The sequence below is a fragment of the Desmodus rotundus genome, chromosome 1 (genome assembly GCF_022682495.2).
Source record: "Desmodus rotundus isolate HL8 chromosome 1, HLdesRot8A.1, whole genome shotgun sequence".
Taxonomy (NCBI): domain Eukaryota; kingdom Metazoa; phylum Chordata; class Mammalia; order Chiroptera; family Phyllostomidae; genus Desmodus; species Desmodus rotundus.
In genome coordinates, this window is record NC_071387.1 from 95,580,269 (window position 1) to 95,598,653 (window position 18,385).

The following is an 18,385-nucleotide window of genomic DNA, read 5'->3' on the forward strand; positions in this document are numbered from 1 at the left end:
TAATAAATAAATAAACCTTTTTAAAAATTAAAAAAGAGTATTTTAATGTGTGTGACAACATAATATTTTCCTCCATCTATCTTCAATCTCCGTTTCCATGCTTATAAGCGACATTTGTAGAACATTTGTTCCTAGGGATGATGGGACTTCTTTAGAAGGTCAGCCCCTGTTTTACCTTGGGTAGGAAATCAGTTGAATTTGATTTAACATGATTCAGATCAATGCAAACCTGAAAAGAAAATCAAATGTAGTTTTAATCCTATAATCTCCTTCCCAACTTTATAACTAAATAGTTATCTCATTTAACTGGAAATCATGAAACAGAACAAAAGTTTACAAAGTTAAATCTCCCTGTTACCCCAGATCCTCAGACTTACTCCCCAGAAGCACTTATGTGTCCTACCCCACCCCAAATAATCAAATATATACAAGTTATTCACATGGAGTCAGACCCTAATGTGGGTGAGAACATCTGATCAGACCCTGTCCTTTTGCAAATGAAGAAACTGAATCCTAGGAAGCTTGGTGACTTAGAATTATTTCAGATCACACCTTAACGCAAATATTTGGTTACAATAGTATACATATATTTTATCTATATTTAATATACATCCTTGGCTGGTGTGGCTCACTGGATTGAGTGCTGGTCTGTGAACCAAAGGGTTGCCAGTTTGATTCCCACTCAGGGCACATGCCTGGGTTGCGGGCCAGGTTCCTGGTTGGGAACTGGGGTCAGGGGATGGGGAGGGACCAATCAACATGTCTCTCACACATCAGTGTTTCTCTCCCTCTCTTCCCCTCTGTCTAAAAATAAATAAATAAAATCTTTAAAAAAGAAGAAGAAGAAGAAGAACCAGGAGGGTACAGTGGCCTGGGGTAAGGGGATATAAGAGGTGGGCAGATTCAGCAGGGTCAGAGTAGGCCTGAGGATCTACTGGCTAAGAGATTGTCGAGGAGGGCACCCACCCCCAAGGCCTTGGGAGCAGCATGACTAGGTATTGTGTAGGGAAACGAAGCTGGTGAATCTGGCATGACTTCGGATGGACAGTTGTGTTAAGCAAATGAAGAGAAAGAACAAGGCCCCAAGGATAAGTGGATAGCTTACAACAAAGGATTTTGGAATTGACCACACTGAGCAGGAGATTTTTTTTTTAAGATTTTAATTATTTATTTCTAGAGAGAAGGTATGGGAGGGAGAAAGAAAGGGAGAGAAACTTCAATGTGTGAGAATGTGAATTGATCAGTTGCCTCTTGAATGCCCCCAACTGTGGACCTGGCCCACAACACAGGCATGTGCCCTGACTGGGAATCTAACCAGAGACCTTTCAGTCCATAGGCCGGCACTCAGTCCACTGAACCATACCAGCCAGGGCAACATCGAGCAGGAGATTTTTTAGGGGGAGAATGCAAAGGAAAGACTTGGTTCTGAGCCTTAGAGAACATGGTAGTTGGGAGGTACCAGAGAGGTAAGACAATCTGAGAAGCCTTGGGGAGCTGCTCTAGGTTCTTGAGCACAGGAGTGACTGATGCTGGAATCCCAGACTCCAGAGGCAGAAGACTCCCAGGTCCTCAGATCCAGCTCTTGTCCCACCTTTGAAGACCACATTCCTGAAAAGAAGTCTCCAATATACCTTGTGGGCATGGACGCCTCCAGGAAAGAAGGCCCCATTCTTTCCTAGTGGCAGCATCTGAAAGCTTCCCCTGCCTGCCATTAGACAAGCTGATCTGGTGAGATGGCTCATTGGCTTCACCTCTTGGCCTTTGCACCCTGCCCTGAAAGCATCCTCATCTGTACAGCAGAGGATCAGAGCATCTGGCCATGGCCCGAGGTTCTCCCAGTTTACTTGGGACACAGTTCCCAGATTCCTGGCTTTCCTGCTTACTAGGGCAAGGGCTGTGTGGCTCTGACAAAGAAGAGGCAGACCCAGCTAGACTTGTTCAGCTCATAATTCTTGCATCATTTCACTTAACCACCCTGTTTCTTGGCTTATCTCTCTTTCTTTTTTTTTAAGTATAAGTTTTTGATTATGCTATTTACAGTTGTCCCATTTTTTCTCCCCTTTATCCCCCTCTGCCTTGTACCTCCTTCCCTCCAGCATTCCCCCCACCCCTTAGTTCATGTCCATGGGTTGTACACAAAGTTCTTTGGCTTCTCCATTTCCTATACTATTCTTAACCTCCCCCTGTCTATTTTGTGTCTACAATTATGCTTCTTATTCCCTGTACCCTTTTCCCCATTCTCCCCCCTTCCCCTCGCTGCCAATAACCCTCCATGTGATCTCCATTTCTGTGATTCTGTTCCTGTTCTAGTTGTTTGCTTAGTTTTTGTTCTTGTTGATCTTTTTTTTTAGGTTTAATTGTTGATACTTTGTGAGTTTGTTGTCATTTTACTGTTTATATTTTTGATCATCTTCTTTTTCTTAGATAAGTCCCTTTAACATTTCGTATATTGGCTTGGTGATGATGAACTCCTTTAACTTGACCTTTTCTGGGAAGCACTTTATCTGCCCTTCCGTTCTAAATGATAGCTTTGCTGGATAGAGTAATCTTGGATGTTGGTCCTTGCCTTTCATGACTTTGAATACTTCTTGCCAGCCCCTTCTTGCCTGCAAGGTTTCTTTTGAGAAATCAGCTGATAGTCTTATGGGAACTATGTAGGTAACTCTCTCCTTTTCCCTTGCTGCTTTTAAGATTCTCTCCTTATCGTTAGCCCTGGCTTTTGTGGCTCAGTGGATTGAGCACCAGACTGCAAACCAAAGGGTCACTGGTTCAATTCACAGTTAGGCACATGCCTGGGTTGTGGGCCAGGTCCCCAGTAGGGGGCACACAAGAGGCAACCACACATTGATGTTTCTCTTCCTCTCTTTCTCAATCCCTTCCCCTCTCTCTAAAAATAAATAAATAAAATCTTTTTAAAAAAAGATTCTCTATCTTTAATCTTGAGTAATTTAATTATGATGTATCTTGGTGTCCTTCCTGAGTCCAACTTATTTGGGACTCTCAGAGCTTCCTGGACTTGCATGTCTATTTCCTTCTCCAGACTGGGAAGTTTTCCTTCATTATTTTTTCAAATAAGTTTTCAATTTCTTGCTCTTCCTCTTCTCCTCTGGCACCCCTATGATTCGGATGTTGGTACATTTAAAGTTGTCCCAGGTGTTCTTAAGCCTCTAAGCCTCTCCTCTCCTGTGTGTGTGTGTGTGTGTGTGTGTGTGTGAGTTCTCGTTTCTTCATTCTGTTGCAATTAAATGATTATTTCTTCATATTGTTCCAAATTGTTGATTTGAGTCCCGGTTTCCTTCTCTTCACTGTTGGTTCCCTGTATATTTTTCTTTATTTCACTTTGTATAGCCTTCATTTCTTCTTTTATCTTGCATCTGTATTCAATCTTTTCTGTGAGCATCCTGATCACCAGTGTTTTAAACTCTGCATCTGACAGGTTGGTTATCTCCTTGTCACTCAGTTCTCTTTCTGGAGTTTTGATCTGTTCTTTCCTTTGGGTCATATTTCTTTGTCTTGGAGCACCAGTCTGGATGAATATTTCTGCTTTAACTCCTTGGTTGTCGGACTTTTATACAGTTCGATTTTGTGGCAGATCTGGTTGGGTTTTTTTTTTTTAAGATTTTATTTACTAATTTTTTTTAGGAGGAGGAGAAAGGAGGGAGAAAGAGGGAGAGAAACACATGCCCCCAAGTGGGGACCCAGCCTGCAACTCAGGCATGTGCCCTGACAGGGAATCAAACCAGCAACATTTGGTTTACAGGGTGCACTCAATCCACTAAGCCACACCAGCCAGGACTGTTTTTTGTTTTTAAATTGATTATTGTCCTTCTTTCGGTAGTGTGAGGAAGCAAAGTATATCTAACTATGCCTCCATCTTGGCCAGAAGTCAAGGCTTATCCTCTTTCAAAAGAGGAAGCCAAATCTGCAAGAGGCAACGTGAGTTGCCCAAGATCACACTGGTTGTGAGGATGGAACAGGGTTTGAACCAGGGTCTACCTCCAGGACCTCACTGCTCCTATAGCAGTCTGGGCCTTGGCACACAAGGGTCTGTATGAAGGGGGCCATGTTGGAGGCTGCTGAGGTGTGACCCAGAAAGAGCACAGTGGTGGGTTTTACATGAAATACATGATGGTGGTGTGGAGGGGGTTATCCTCATCCTTCCAGGGGTCCCCCTAGCAGGGCACCCTCCTTCATGGACACTGTGCCAGCCGATTGTAGGCAACAGGACAAACAGCTGCTGCCTATAGTCAGAGTGCCTTTTGTCTCCCTCAGAGCAGGGCACACAAACTGTTCCTGGAGAATGCCTGGCCCAAATGGGAGTGCCCTGTCTTTCCAGACTCCTCCATCCAGCTCCTGGAGCAAGATGAGGAAGAGAATGTTGGGGCTAGGGGGCTTACCCTGTAATCCCAGACACACACAAGCCAATCAGAGAATTGTGATTAGGAACCTTGGAAGTTCTGGAGTCAGCATGCTTGGGTTTGAATCCAGCTCTGTCACTAGTAAGCTGTTTATAAGTCACTTACTCTATCCTCAGGATTATAGTAATAGTATTGGTGTCACAGGTTGTGAAGTTTCAAGGAATTACTGAAGTCATTTGCAACTTAGCAACCGAGATACATTCTGAGACAGGCATTGTTAGACCATTGTGGGAACATCATGGAGTGCACTTACACACACCTACGTGGCACAGCCTACTGCACACTGAGGCTGCATGGCGGAACCTATTGCTCCTGGGCTACAAGCCCGTAGAGCAAGTTATGGTATAAAACCAGGTTAAATCAAGCACAAGAAAAAATGATGCCATCAAGAGACATGGTGATTACAGGATGCTCACCATGAGCTGTATGAAGTGGCTGCCAGCCTACCACAGCACACTGTTTTACAGCAAACCCGTTTTTCTAAGTAGAAAGAGTACGCCCTAAACTCATGATAAAAATATAGTAAATACATAGACTTGCAATATAGTCATTTATTATCATTCTTAAATATTATGCACTGTACATAATCGTATGTGCTATACTCTTATATGACTGGCAGGCTTTGTTTGTACCAGCATCACCACAAACACATGAGTCATGCACTGCACTATGATGTTTTCATGGCAGTCGGAATTTTTCAGCTTCATTACAATGTTATGGGACCACCATCATATATGTAGTCCATCCTTGACTTCAACATTGTTATGTGGCATGTGACTGTAAGCCCTTGGAACAGCGCCTGCTACATATTGTAACTATGTCAGAAGACATCATCCTCATTTACTACTCTGCACCTGGGGGGGCACAGACGAAGGAGGGCAGAGTCAATATCTGTAGTTAAACAGGTGTAGGGGCACCAACAGTGGAAGACCACTGATATACCGAGACCACCTCTCGGCCTCACCTTGGGGACACAATAAGAGTGGTAGAGACTGTGATAAACTGGAAAGCCAGGGCCCTTTGCAGAAGGAAGCTACTGCCCCACCAGTTGCTGTGTGAAAGTGTGGGTCATGTTGCCACACCTTTGGATTTTCCAAACAAGCAGGAAATGTGGATTTTTATATAGAATGTACTGATTTTTAAGTGTGGCAATCAATTCTGATTAAAACAAAATAAAACTCTGTAGGCCAAATTAAACTCTTCTGTGAGCCTCCAAGGCACAGCTTTCCCATAGTCTCCCTGTCCCAGGGCCAGGCCAGGCTTCACAGCCCTTGAAGGGCCAGAGAGTGAGGATGTCGATGAATGAATGGGATTGTGCAGCAGAACCCAGCGGTGGAGGCTCTGTACAAGTTTGCCTGGAGATTGCTCTGGAGACAGATGGGACAATACATAAAGACAATGCGGGACTTCATTCCATGCATTGAGCACCTACAAACTACATGCCAGTCACTCCCGTCACTGTTCTAGGTGCTACTCTAGGAGGACAGCGAGTACAAGAGGCCAAGCCCCTGCCCTGGTGGAGCCGACATTACTGCGAGTGCACCGGAGGGGTGGGCAGACACAGGTGGTGAACACATGGATGTTCTGTCAGGGGTGGTACGCGCTGTGAGAGACAGAGTAGGGTAAGGAGGGGCAGGAGGGGCAAAGGCCCTGGAGTGAGAGTGAGGTGTCGAAGGTGATGGAAGCCAGGATAAGAGGAGAAATGCCCAGATGAGAAGGAGGGTGAGGGAGAGAGCACTGGGACATGAGCAGAGGCTGGCCCAGCAGGGCCTTCTTCTCCTGGTGGCCACACTCTCTGGATCCCAGATGCAGGCTGAAAGGAGCAGCATCCTCTTTAGCGATGCCCGACATATGTTTGTTCCTCTGGCTCCCTCTCATCTCTGGACAGGTAGCCCTTTCACATTCTCCTGTAATCCCTTTGTCTGTAACACACACAATTAAACTTCTCGAGGGTAGAAAGCCTGACCCCCACAGTGACCAGGAATAACAGGATGCAATACAGAGATGTGTTAAATTAAAATAATTACATGGCCTGAAGCACCTTACCTCATTTCTTACACCTTGGTTTCCTCTCCTGTAAAATGGGGATAATATGCTGTCCTATCCCAATGGATTGTGGTGAGAAAATGAGATGAAGGATATAAAAATCGGATCCCAGATACCCTGGGTCTTGGGAGGCCACCAGTCGTCCCAGGTTTGTAAAGGTTTTTTTTGTTGTTGTTGTTGTTATGAGCTGAGTGCCCCCTGAGCTACTGGGAAAGGTTCTTGCCCTCCTTGGTCAAGGAACTCCCACTGACATCCCTCTTGCGGCCAGTTTCCTCCTCTGAGGGTAGCAAATGGGCCTCAGTTTCCTCCTCTGAGGGTGGCTAATGGCAGAAGAGGGGCCAGCACACACTTCCCAGTGAGGCTGTGGCCAGGAGCATAGGCTGCCAGATTCCTCCTGGCTGTGCTTGTCCCCTCAATCCAAAGTCCTGTTGCTGGGACTTACTATTTCATTTAAGTCATTTTTAGTCTGTAGGATATTCCCTCTCAAATCTGCCCTGCCAGCCCCTGCTCCCACCCTACTACCCAGGCATGGGGGCGGTGGGCATCCCTGGGTCTGAGTCCCAACAAAGGCAGGCCCCGGGGGACCAGCAGCCACCAATCTGCTTCCCGGGAGCGGCCGGCAGAGCCCCTGCAAGATGCAGAGTGGTCAGAAATCCAGAGACCCTCACTGGCACTGGGTTTCCCAGAGAATCTGCTCCCACTGGAGACAGAAAGCGGGTCGTCGTCTCAGCCACCTCCGGGCTCCCCGTCCTCTATTTTTCCCAGGCTGTGGGAGGCAAAGGGTTAAATCCCATAGAGCTGATGCTCTGACTCCAGGCTAGAGGGACCCGGGAAGCTGGGGTCACTTCCTGCTCCGTCCCAGTCACCCTGAACTGGTCCCCGGGTCCTCAGCCTGGGATCACCCCTTGAGAAGGAACCCAGAGTCCTCGGCATCAAGCCCGCCACCCCTCCCCCAGGCAGGGCATTCAAGGGGTTAAGTCCCCTGGGGCTGGATTCTGCCTTCCACCTTTCCCAGACCCCAGAGTCGTGAGTTGGGGACGCCTGGGCTCCTGAGGGGTGGCCCGAAGGGCCGAGACGGCCGCCCGGGAACAATGGGTCAGGGAGGCGGGTTGCTCCGGGCCTGAGACCCCTGCCCGGCCCCTGGTCGCAGGGGTAGGGCTGGGGCTGGGCAGGGGGCAGAGGCCGAGGATTCTGGGAAGAGCGCGAGGGTCTGGCTGTGGGGGAGGGGAGGCTTGAGCATTCTGGGAAGAGGGAATTCGACCGCCAGGCCAGGGCTTGGGGGCTGTGAACCAGCGGGGAATCCTGGGGGCCCGGAGGCGGAGGATGCCCGGACCTGGGAGTTGGGAACCGAAAGAGGGCGGCGGGGACCAGCTGGAGCAGCAGTCCAGGGTCTGGGCTGGTGCGGCTGTCGGGGGGGTGAGGGGCCAGGACGGCTGCGCGCCCTTCACTGCATCCACTTCAGGGTCACCTGGGTCGCTCTCCGCACCTCTCTTCGAGGCAGCCTTTCTCACCACGACCACCCCGGCTCCGCAGTGGGACTGCCTCGAGGTCCGAGGTCTGGGGCTGGGGCCTAGGTCTGCTCCGAGCACTTCTTGCTTCCTTGGGTCTTCCCACTTTCGTGCTCCATGGTGGCCTTGTCATTAACCTCTTCCCTCTACTCTGGACCGCTGAATTTGAATTTCTCGAAATAATCAAGGTACATAAGTTCTCACCTGTCCTCAGCAAACAGCAAGGCAACCTTCCAAGCCTCCTCAGAACAGGCAGTCCCAGCTTGGCAGAGGTGCCTGCTTCCACCTCCCCAAAGACACTTAGTAATGGGGGAGGGGAAGTTCTCATGCCTAAGGAGCTACAGAGATGAAGAAATTAAGTTACTTCCTAAAATCTCCTGTCTCCCCTGCTGCTATTTAGCAGGCAGGCTTCAGCTGGCTCCTGCTTCACTTGGGTTACCTTCCAGCTGCCTTCTCGTGAATGCTGAACATGTCTGCTTGTACCCCGCCCCCATACACACAGTACCCATCCCACACAGCCATCCAAACCCCAGGCTTTCCCCTGGGACTCTCTTAAGGGTCTCCACATTGTGGGAAGTGTCTAGCACTTTGCTCCTGTGGCCCTGGTCCCTCATGCTGAAATCATATCGCCCTTTTTGGAATGAGCTGTCTATGTTTTACCAGGAGGCCGCTCTGAACTGTTTCTTTGCTGCCACCCCCTTGCAAGCTGACCTTTAAAGGCATCGGACAAACAGGTTTTCCAGGAACAAGGAGCATCTCATTCATTTTTCGTTCATTCGACAAAATGTATTGAGCACCTACCTGTTCTGTGTTAGGCTTCACCATCCTAGGCACAGCATACAGCAGCAACAAAGCAGAACAAACAGTATGGAAGAAGGGGTACCAGAATGGGGTTGATATGGAAGGCTTCACTGGGGAGGTCTGTTTGGAGTTTATCCGTGCAGATTGTCAGGCTAGTCACTAGATCCAACCCCTGCTTTGACAGCCAAGGACCTTTTGGTCCCAGGAATTTCTGCATCCCATTCTCGAGGCAAGTAGGCTCCCTTGGAGCTTTCCTCATCACCCATCCCCGCCAACAGCCCACATTTATGAGTTTCACATGACTCCCAAGGTCATCTTCCTCTCTTAGAGGCTGGGGCAAGCTACACACAGAACCTTGCATTCTGGTCTAGGCTACTTCCCGGCCTGTGACCTTGGAGAACTCTCCCTGAGGGCTGATTGCCTAATCTGTAAAGTGGACAATCTGATTCCTGGGTCTCCTAACGGGACTGTGGGCAAGATTACATGAGGTAATGAGGACACCGCCACAGGCACTGTGTCAGCTGCAGATGGTCTTCACACACTTCCTTCACCTCTTTTCCTTTCCATTTCCCCTCAAGGTCATTGTGGCACAAGCCCCTAGTGGCTTTAAAATGCCCCTTCCCCCCACCTCTGGCCCCATGTTCTTTATGTGCTTAGATGTCCCAGTCCTTTCGGAGGGCCCCTCTTGCCTCAGGAAAATCAGAGTGGTTTTTCCCTTTCTTTCTGTCTCTCTTTCTTTTAACTCTTTAAGTGTTCTAGGCGGTCTCAGTTCCCTGTGAGGCTCTCAAGGAAAGTTTATTGGTCCCAATTAGCAGCCTCATTAAGGAGGAAAATTAGAGTCTTAATGAGCTTCTTCTGATTAGTAAAATAACAGGTTTCCCAGCCTCTGGGCATCAGAGGAGTGGGGTGAGACCCTTCTTCCCCTGTGGGTGTCAGACACCTCTCCAGCCCCCAGTCAGGGTTCAAAGGGTTATGACTGATGAGCTTTTAATTACTCTTAAATTCACCTACTTGCTTTGTTGTGATTTTAAGATCTGGAATCAGGCCTGCGGGGGTGGGGTGGGTAGGGATGATGAGAACTAATACCCAGAAGCATGGGTTGGTAAGAAACTGAAGTTTACATAAGGAGGAATGAGAGCTGTGGGGGTGGGGGGCGCAGGTAGGGAGTAAAAAAAGTGGGAGATCAGCTCCCATTGTGTGCTCCTCTCTCTTCTCCCCCAGGGTCCCTGGAACACTGGGCGGTCCTGAGCTCTGGGATGGAGCCTGAAGCAGTGCTGTGGGGCCCAGATCCGCAGGTCCCTGTCCAGAGCCCCAGCGATGCTGATAGAGGTGAGGGGCACAAGAAGGGACCGCAGATCTGATAAGACAGTGGTGCTAGTTCAGGGAGGGGCCCAGACTCTAGGGGGAAACACAGGGCAGGGAAGAGAGACTGACCCCATGTTCTGAAAGGAGATGGGGGCTGGAGACTCCCTTTCTCTCTATAGGTACCGAGAGTGGGAATGAAGAGGAGAGCCCTCAGCAGGAAAGTTCTGGGGAGGAGATCATCTTGGGAGATCCAGCTCAGAGTCCAGAACTCAAGGACCCACCAGAGATGCCCCTGGAGAGACCCTCCCAGGATCCCTCAGTCCCCCAAAACTCCCCAAGTCCACTGGGTCACCCCAACCCCTTGGACCACCAGACTCCTCTTGACCCCCCAACCCCCGAGGTAGTTTCTACCCCGTCTGACTGGACCAAGGCCTGTGAGGCTAGTTGGCAGTGGGGGACTCTGACCACATGGAACAGCCCCCCGGTGGTCCCTGCCAATGAGTCCAGCCTGCGGGAGCTGGTGCAAGGCCGCCCCTCCGGGGCTGAGAAGCCCTACATCTGCAACGAGTGCGGCAAGAGCTTCAGCCAATGGTCCAAGCTGCTGCGGCACCAGCGCATCCACACAGGCGAGAGGCCCAATACCTGCTCTGAGTGTGGCAAGAGCTTCACGCAGAGCTCGCACCTGGTGCAGCACCAGCGTACGCACACTGGCGAGAAGCCCTACAAGTGTCCGGACTGCGGCAAATGCTTCAGCTGGAGCTCCAACCTGGTGCAGCACCAGCGCACTCACACGGGCGAGAAGCCGTACAAGTGCACCGAGTGCGAGAAGGCCTTCACCCAGAGCACCAACCTCATTAAACACCAGCGCTCACACACGGGTGAGAAGCCGTACAAGTGCGGCGAGTGCCGGCGCGCCTTCTACCGCAGCTCTGACCTCATCCAGCATCAGGCCACGCACACTGGCGAGAAGCCCTATAAGTGCCCGGAGTGCGGCAAGCGCTTTGGCCAGAACCATAACCTCCTCAAGCACCAGAAGATCCACGCCGGCGAGAAGCCATACCGCTGCACTGAGTGCGGCAAGAGCTTCATCCAGAGCTCGGAGCTGACCCAACACCAGCGCACGCACACCGGCGAGAAGCCCTACGAGTGCCTCGAGTGCGGCAAAAGCTTCGGCCACAGTTCCACTCTCATCAAACACCAGCGAACCCACCTGCGCGAGGACCCCTTCAAGTGCCCCGTTTGTGGCAAGACCTTCACACTAAGCGCCACGCTGCTGCGGCACCAGCGCACACACACGGGTGAGCGGCCCTACAAGTGCCCCGAGTGTGGTAAGAGCTTCAGTGTCAGTTCCAACCTCATCAACCACCAGCGCATCCACCGAGGTGAGCGGCCCTACATCTGTGCGGACTGTGGCAAGAGTTTCATCATGAGCTCCACGCTCATCCGCCACCAGCGCATCCACACGGGTGAGAAGCCCTACAAGTGCTCCGACTGCGGTAAGAGTTTCATCCGCAGTTCCCACCTCATCCAGCACCGTCGCACCCACACGGGTGAGAAGCCCTACAAGTGCCCCGAGTGCGGCAAGAGCTTCAGCCAGAGCTCGAACCTCATCACCCACGTGCGCACCCACATGGATGAGAACCTCTTTGTGTGCTCCGACTGCGGGAAGGCCTTCCTGGAGGCGCACGAGCTGGAGCAGCACCGGGTGGTCCACGAAAGAGGGAAGACCCCAGCCCGGAGAGCTCAGGGCGACACTATGCTGGGACTTGGGGATCCAGCCTTGCTAACCCCGCCCCCCGGAGCCAAACCACACAAGTGTCTTGTCTGCGGAAAGGGGTTCAATGACGAGGGCATTTTCATGCAGCATCAGAGGATCCACATTGGAGAAAACCCCTACAAAAATTCAGATGGCCTCATCACACACCCAGCCCCCAAGCCTCCGTTCCGACCTCCCAGGCTCCCTTTTGGAGGGAATTCCTATCCAGGTGCTTCGGAGGGCAGAGCTGACCCCCCAGGACAACCCTTTAAAATGCCTGAGGGGCAGGAGAGCTTCAGCCAAAGGCTGGGCCTGCTCTCCTCCAAGTCCTACATTTGTTCCCACTGTGGAGAAAGCTTTCTGGATCGAGCTGTGCTCCTCCAACACCAGCTCACCCATGGCAATGAAAAGCCCTTTCTCTTTCCTGATTATAGGATTGGTTTAGCAGAAGGGGCAGGGCCTAGTCCCTTCCTAAGTGGAAAGCCCTTTAAATGCCCTGAATGCAAAAAAAGCTTCGGCCTCAGCTCTGAGCTGCTGCTGCACCAGAAAGTCCATGCAGGTGGAAAACCCCAGAAGAGTCCGGAGCTGGGGAAGAGCTCTTCTGTCCTCCTGGAGCACCTCAGGAGCCCCTTGGGGGCCAGACCCTACAGCTGTTCAGATTGTGGGGCGTCCTTCCTGGATCGCCTGGCCCTCATTCGCCACCAGGAAACTCACACCCAAGAAAAGTCCCCCAGACCCGAAGACCCCCTTTCAGAGCCAGTCACCCTGTCCACAAGCAAGGAAGGTGAAGGAGAGACCCCCACCCCCACAGGGAGCAGCATCCATGGGGAAGGGGAAACGCCCAAAACCCTCTTGGAAGAAAAGCCCTATTTGTGCCCCGAGTGTGGAGAGGGCTTCACAGAAGTTGCAGCCCTCCTCCTCCATAGGAGCTGCCACCCGGGTGTCACCCTGTGAGATGGGCCTGGAGACCAGGGGCCTCTCTCCTGAGAGGAACACTGGGTCTCCTCAAATAGTATGCGAGGAAAGGGAGAAAACCCTATCAGGTTATAGAGCTGTGAAGGAGCAAGGACCCTGGGTGGAAGTAGTGCTTTTATATCGGTGATGAGAAACCCTATAAAATTGTTGGTGGGAACCACTTATAATGCAGTAGAGAAAAACTGTTGGGTTAGAAACCCTATAAATATGTAGGAAAAAAAAAGCCCTTTAAGTCTGTAGCAGAAAATCCCTATAAACCATAGTGGATAAAAGCCCTATTAATTGTAGGATGAGGTCCCAATATGTCTCTAGACAACCCTATGAAACTGTACTGAAATCCTTGTGAAACTATAGGGTTGGGGAAGTGCAGGGAATATAGCAATGGCATTAACTTGGGAGCAGTGACCCTCAGAAGGGGTAGAAGAACCTCCCATGAACTTGTTCCACAGTCTTCTTTCCTACTGGCATGTGGGAGGGAGGCTCATTCCCAGAAGCCTTGGACAATTACACTGAGTAAATTGCTCAGTGGGAAGTAGTTTTGGGAATTGGGTGGAACTGAAAAGGGAAACAAAGAGAGAGAAAAATAAGTGATGAGGAGCCCTCATACCCACAGAAGAGAAATAACCTGGTAACTAGGAATAGAAAGTTCAGCTCGTTGCACTGGGGGTTCTTGGGGCACAGGGCCGATCCTAGGTGAATTGCGTGTGTTAGAGGGAGAGGCCCACAGAACTCCTTATCAAAAAGAAGCCAAAAATGGGGAAGGAATAAAATGACGTTGCGCCTTTTTAAAGGCTGAAGTTTGGGGTGCATAAAAATTTAAGAACACTGGGAAACCACCACAAAAATTTAGCGGGGAGAGTGGGGGGAGATTCTGCTAGAGTGCTTCGATGGAAGGAAACCAAGTGGAGACTGTTCAGATGGAACCCAGCAAACTCCAGGCTGTCTACCCCGTTTCCGGGAGCTTGTTAAACTGCAAGTGCAAGCAGATCCCAGCCAGACTGCCAGGATCCTCCCCTAGCCAGGCAGGATGACACTTTCCTGGGGACTTCTGAGAGGCCTCCAGGGATGGAGGGTCCCTCCTGCTGCATCTCAGGTCTCACTGTCAGGAGGTTTCTCCTGAAATCTAACTGCCACCAGTCTTGCTGCAGCGGCAGCCTGTTTCCTCAAATTCTGTCCTCAGTGGAGAGGGAGAACCGCTGCTAACCGGCCTCCAAAGAATAAAGCCCTTCAGAGACTCCAGGCCTGTGTGTGGTTAAATCCTCCGACTGCTCTTCTCCAAGTCAATGAGTGCCACAGGTAGGTTCTCTGTGGCAACAAGAGACAGCAAGTTGACAGAATAGAGAGCTTTGATTAGCCAGCAACCTACTTTTAAACCTCACTCTCTCTGACCTGATAGCAAGGCTGCTGGCAGGATGAGCCAGCCTGCACATAGTGATGGGTCTAAACACCCCACAGGAGGAACCATGGGTCCTTGAAGAGTATATGGAAGCCTGACCACCTTCCTCACCCCGGAACCTGGAACCCTCTGAGGTTGTGACAACCCACCCCAATCGTGGTCTCAGGAAGGTATGGATTCCATCCACTCAGCTCCTCTCCTCCTTAGTCAGAAACCTGCAGAGGGAAATGGAAAGATGAGAACCACACTACCTTGCCAGCTCCATCTGTCCTCACACACCACACACAGTCCTACACTTTCATTAACCCAGCCAAACCCACTAACACGACTGGGTGTGTGTGGCAGGGGAAAGAGACTGTTGCCATCCAAAATGGCTGGAAAAAACTTTTGAAACATCTAACAAGAACCCCATCCCCTAACCCTGGAGATTCCATCCATTGCTGGGTCCAAATGAAATGCCCACTGACCCCATGCTGGCACCAGTAACACGCTGTGGTCCTGCAGTAAGAGAACCAACATACCAGGTGAGGTGGCCCCTTCTGGAGTCACCTGGAGAGGGTGACCTGGATTCCTACAGAGCTGTGGAAGAGACCTCTAATTTCATTACTCGAAGTTCAAAAGTCCTTCACCTTTCATCTGCCGTGCCCCCTAAGGGATAACCCTCAAATTCAAAGGGTCAAAATCCAGGACATTGTAGGAGGAAAAAACCCAAGCCTGCTGGGAAGAAGGAAAAGGCAGGCATTGTATGACTGTGGGGAGACCCTTTTTAACATCTGCATTGCAGCCCCACCTGACCCAAGTGCCAGGTTGGAAAGCGCTACTGAGGGGAGAAGGAGCCTGCCTGCAAATCTACTGAGAGAAGCACCCACTAAGGGGGCGTCCCTATGAGACTGAGGAAAAGAAGACCGTCCTTCAAGTCAAAGCAGACCCCCCGCCCCCTGGCAAGATGGTAGCAGAAAAAAACTCCGATTGTAGACAAACCCCTTTTAAAGCTAGAAGCAGTTCCTCTTGGAACAGGTCTGAGAAATTTCTCCAGAAGAGTCCTGGGGAGAAAACTTTGAGGCTCGGGGACCAGTCCAGGAAGAGGTGGTCAGTGTGGTTAAAGGCTGACTGTGGGCCTATTGAGGACTTGGGTGTAGCATATGTAGTAAGATGTTCGCATGTTATAGGAACGGGTTAGGGCCAGGAGTTTAGGCTCCAGTACTTGAATGGATGATGTGGACACAATGAGTTGTGGTCTGGGGTTTTGTAGCAGGAAAGGGGCAAAGTCAGAGACCTCTGGGGTATGACCTGTTCTCTCTTGCCCACCCCCAAACTCCTTTAGCCAGGTACTTCTCTCCCAGAACAAGCTCCATCTTGGGAGGAACCAAGCAGGCAGGTGGTTGAGGGAGGTGGCAGTGTCCAGAGTCCCTCTGACCAGCTCAGGCAAAGGCCCAGCTCAGTCTGGAAGGCCTCTTGCCCAATTCCACGGAGGCCTAACTCTTCAGAAGTGTCCCGGTTGAGGAGCCCAACAGATAGGGTCACAGAGTCATTGGTGAAAGCAAAGGGAAGAGTAGAAACTGATCTGAGCTTAGGGTGAAACTTGAAACTGCTATAGATATGAAGGTCAGATGGGAACTTGAAAGAACTGGGCATGGATCCTGACTGATGGGGAAACTTGAAACCATCGCAACCAAGAGGTAGGATTCTATGACAACTACCCCTGCAGTGAGCAGTCCCCAGACTCCTTTGCCTCCATTAGGGAAGCCCCACTCACCTAATTTGTTCCCCTGGAGTAAAGAGAGGCCCCACTTTTGAGTGTTGTGTGTCAATAACAGTGTTGTGTCACCGGTGGTTACGTTGATTAGTTGAAGAGAATAAAGGGAATAAGATTCCCCAGGTGTTTTCTGTCTTCTCTTTCAATCCTAGAGCAAGCTGAAAGATCTTGCCCTCTCCCAGAGCCAGGGTCCATATATAATCTCAAAAGCTCAGCCCAGCTCCAGGCCACCCTTGCATTCTTTTCCCAAAGGCCCTAAAATCCCCACCCCAAGCATGCTAGTGAAGGTTTATTGAATTTTAAAATCCATACCCTTGGGAGAAAGCGGGGGAAATGTTCTGAGGTAGTGGGAGAGCCAAGCAGCTCTTGTTGATGTCTGGCTTTGGCACCAGCACAATCTGCTGACCGCTGGGTGGCTTAGGTCCAGCTGTGCAGCTCCAGTGAGGCCTGTCTGGCCACAACACCCACACCCTCCCCAGATTGCCAAATGGGAAAGCTCTGAAAATCAAGTTCCAGAAACTGAAGTCCACTTTCTCTGGTTCACCCGGATCCCAGGTCCTGGACCTGGCCCAACCCTTTCTCTGGAGTGTGGCTTTCTAGACCCTGAAGAGAGTGGTAGGTGGAGGGGACCTGGCCTGTCGTCTCACTCTCAGTCTGTTGTCTACAGCCCTCACCACGTAAGGAGGCTGAGTCTCATGGGAAGGCAGCCACTTGTCCAAGATACACAGCAAGGCAGGGAGGGAAACCAGAATGGTCAGAAGACTTTACACCCAATCAAGCCTCTCCCCCATCACTGGGCCTGCCTGGGCCTGGCCTGGGCTCCACACTGGGCCAGACAGTGCTGTTCTGCTCTGATGATACCTCAATGCCCAGCTTACGTCTACACTATCTCCTGGGCCTAAGCCTGGCCATGGCCCCTGAGCCTGCTCTAACCCATCACCTGCCTCTGCCCCAGTCTGCCAGGAGCCTCCTGCTCCAGCTAGGAAGCTGTCTCCCCACCTTTCCTGTGCTCCCAGGGCAGATTCACTGCCTTCCTTCCCCTTCTGGAAAGCAAGGGGTGGGGTAGGGTGAAGGTAGGAGGGACTTGATTTTCATGGGGACGAAATTAAGGCTATCCCACATTCTCTGTGTTCTCAGCCCTGGGGACAATTGAGGTACATCGGAACTGGTCCCAGCACAGGAGGGTACTGATTCCTCGGTAAAGTGAGGAAACTACTGGGAAAGAAAGAGTAGTGACTTGTTTAGACTTAGCAGAAGGGACTGTGGACCCAGACATGGTGCCTTCCACAGCATAGGGTCAGGAAACTGGCTGGAGGAAGTGACCTAAGGAACAGGAAATAGTATGTGTAGGGGCTGGGGATAGAAGGGTATAAGAGTTGGGTGTGGGTTTAGAATATAGAGAGGTGGGGATTGAAAGAAGGTAGAGAGCAGAGGCCAGAGTGAGGAGCATCTTGTTTAAGAAACTTACAGATAGGGCACCATTGGGGAATTTTTAAGGATAGTGACATGATCTTACTCCCCAACCCCACCCCAAGGTTTGGACTCAGGAAAGAGAACTAGGCTGGAGCAGTTCTGAGCAGTTCTAAGCTTAGCAGCTTAGCTGTAGCCATGGCCATGGATAAATATACCCAGGAAGAGTGGCAGAGTAGAAAGAGTCTAGGAAGAGGACCAGCAGAAAATAGTATGAGAAAAACCAGGAGCAAAGCACCACAGGGCCCAAGGGAAGTTTTGAAGAGTGGTCAATGTTAAATGCGCTACTGGACCCTGTGGCCAATCAGACAGTAGCCCTAATTCTGGCTAAAACAGGCACATTTGCCAGGAGGCCAACATCTGCTCAACCCAAGGGGTTGACAAGGGGTCAGTTTTGGCCTGCCCATCCCAAGGAACCCAGGATATCACAGCCACTGAAGCCACTGGGGTTGTAGAGGTCAAAACTGGCTGGAGGGGCCTGACCAGCCTCTGAAGCAGATTATTCCTGCACTGGGCAGGCTCATTGCAAACCAACCTTTATGGAGTTTACTCTGTTCTTCCTGAGGTATCAGTGTTTACTCCGGTAACTAAAATTCTGGCATCTTTACCCCATTTGGGCTTGAGCTTGAGAGAGTGGTTTGATGCCCACTTTATTAGGTATGAGGACTCACAAGGAATTTTCAGCTCCTCTGGATATGGAGACTGGCCATATCCAGAGGATATGGGAGATTCTTGGGGAGGTGATGTATAGTAACTTCCATTTATTTAAGAAACCCACATGAGGGTGCCTCCTGTGAAAGAGGGTGGCGCTCAGAGTATTGGCTGACCGCGACCCACTCTCCAGCGCCATGATCCTCTCAGAGCCAAGCAGCCTCACTATGATGCAGTATGCTGCGTATTCCCCACCCTTGCCATGGCTGTCCTCAGGCCACGCACACTTTTTCAGCAGCTCGA

The 18,385-nt window shown here is 50.7% G+C and overlaps 1 protein-coding gene across 4 annotated transcripts; it reads left to right on the forward strand.

Annotated features, from left to right (window-relative positions):
- The first annotated feature begins 7,307 nt into the window (after window positions 1-7,307).
- Window positions 7,308-16,081, forward strand: ZNF629 (zinc finger protein 629). Of its 4 annotated transcripts, none has more exons than XM_053926623.1 (4): window positions 7,326-7,490; window positions 7,966-8,160; window positions 9,995-10,102; window positions 10,258-16,081. In XM_053926623.1, the coding sequence occupies exons 3-4, from the start codon at window positions 10,030-10,032 to the stop codon at window positions 12,786-12,788; spliced, it is 2,604 nt and encodes an 867-aa protein (XP_053782598.1). In that variant the 5' UTR covers window positions 7,326-7,490; window positions 7,966-8,160; window positions 9,995-10,029; the 3' UTR covers window positions 12,789-16,081. The 4 variants fall into 4 exon arrangements, with proteins under 4 accessions (XP_024416268.1, XP_053782598.1, XP_053782590.1 ...); XM_053926615.1 differs by lacking the exon at window positions 7,966-8,160 and adding an exon at window positions 8,636-8,847 and having other exon boundaries at window positions 9,993-10,102; XM_053926620.1 differs by lacking the exon at window positions 7,966-8,160 and adding an exon at window positions 8,788-8,847 and having other exon boundaries at window positions 9,993-10,102.
- Window positions 16,082-18,385: the final 2,304 nt, after the last annotated feature.

Coding starts and splice junctions, on each gene's coding strand:
- ZNF629 (XM_053926615.1), top strand. Junction 10,103..10,257: donor CCCCAGCGATGCTGATAGAG/GTGAGGGGCACA, acceptor TTCTCTCTATAG/GTACCGAGAGTGGGAATGAA.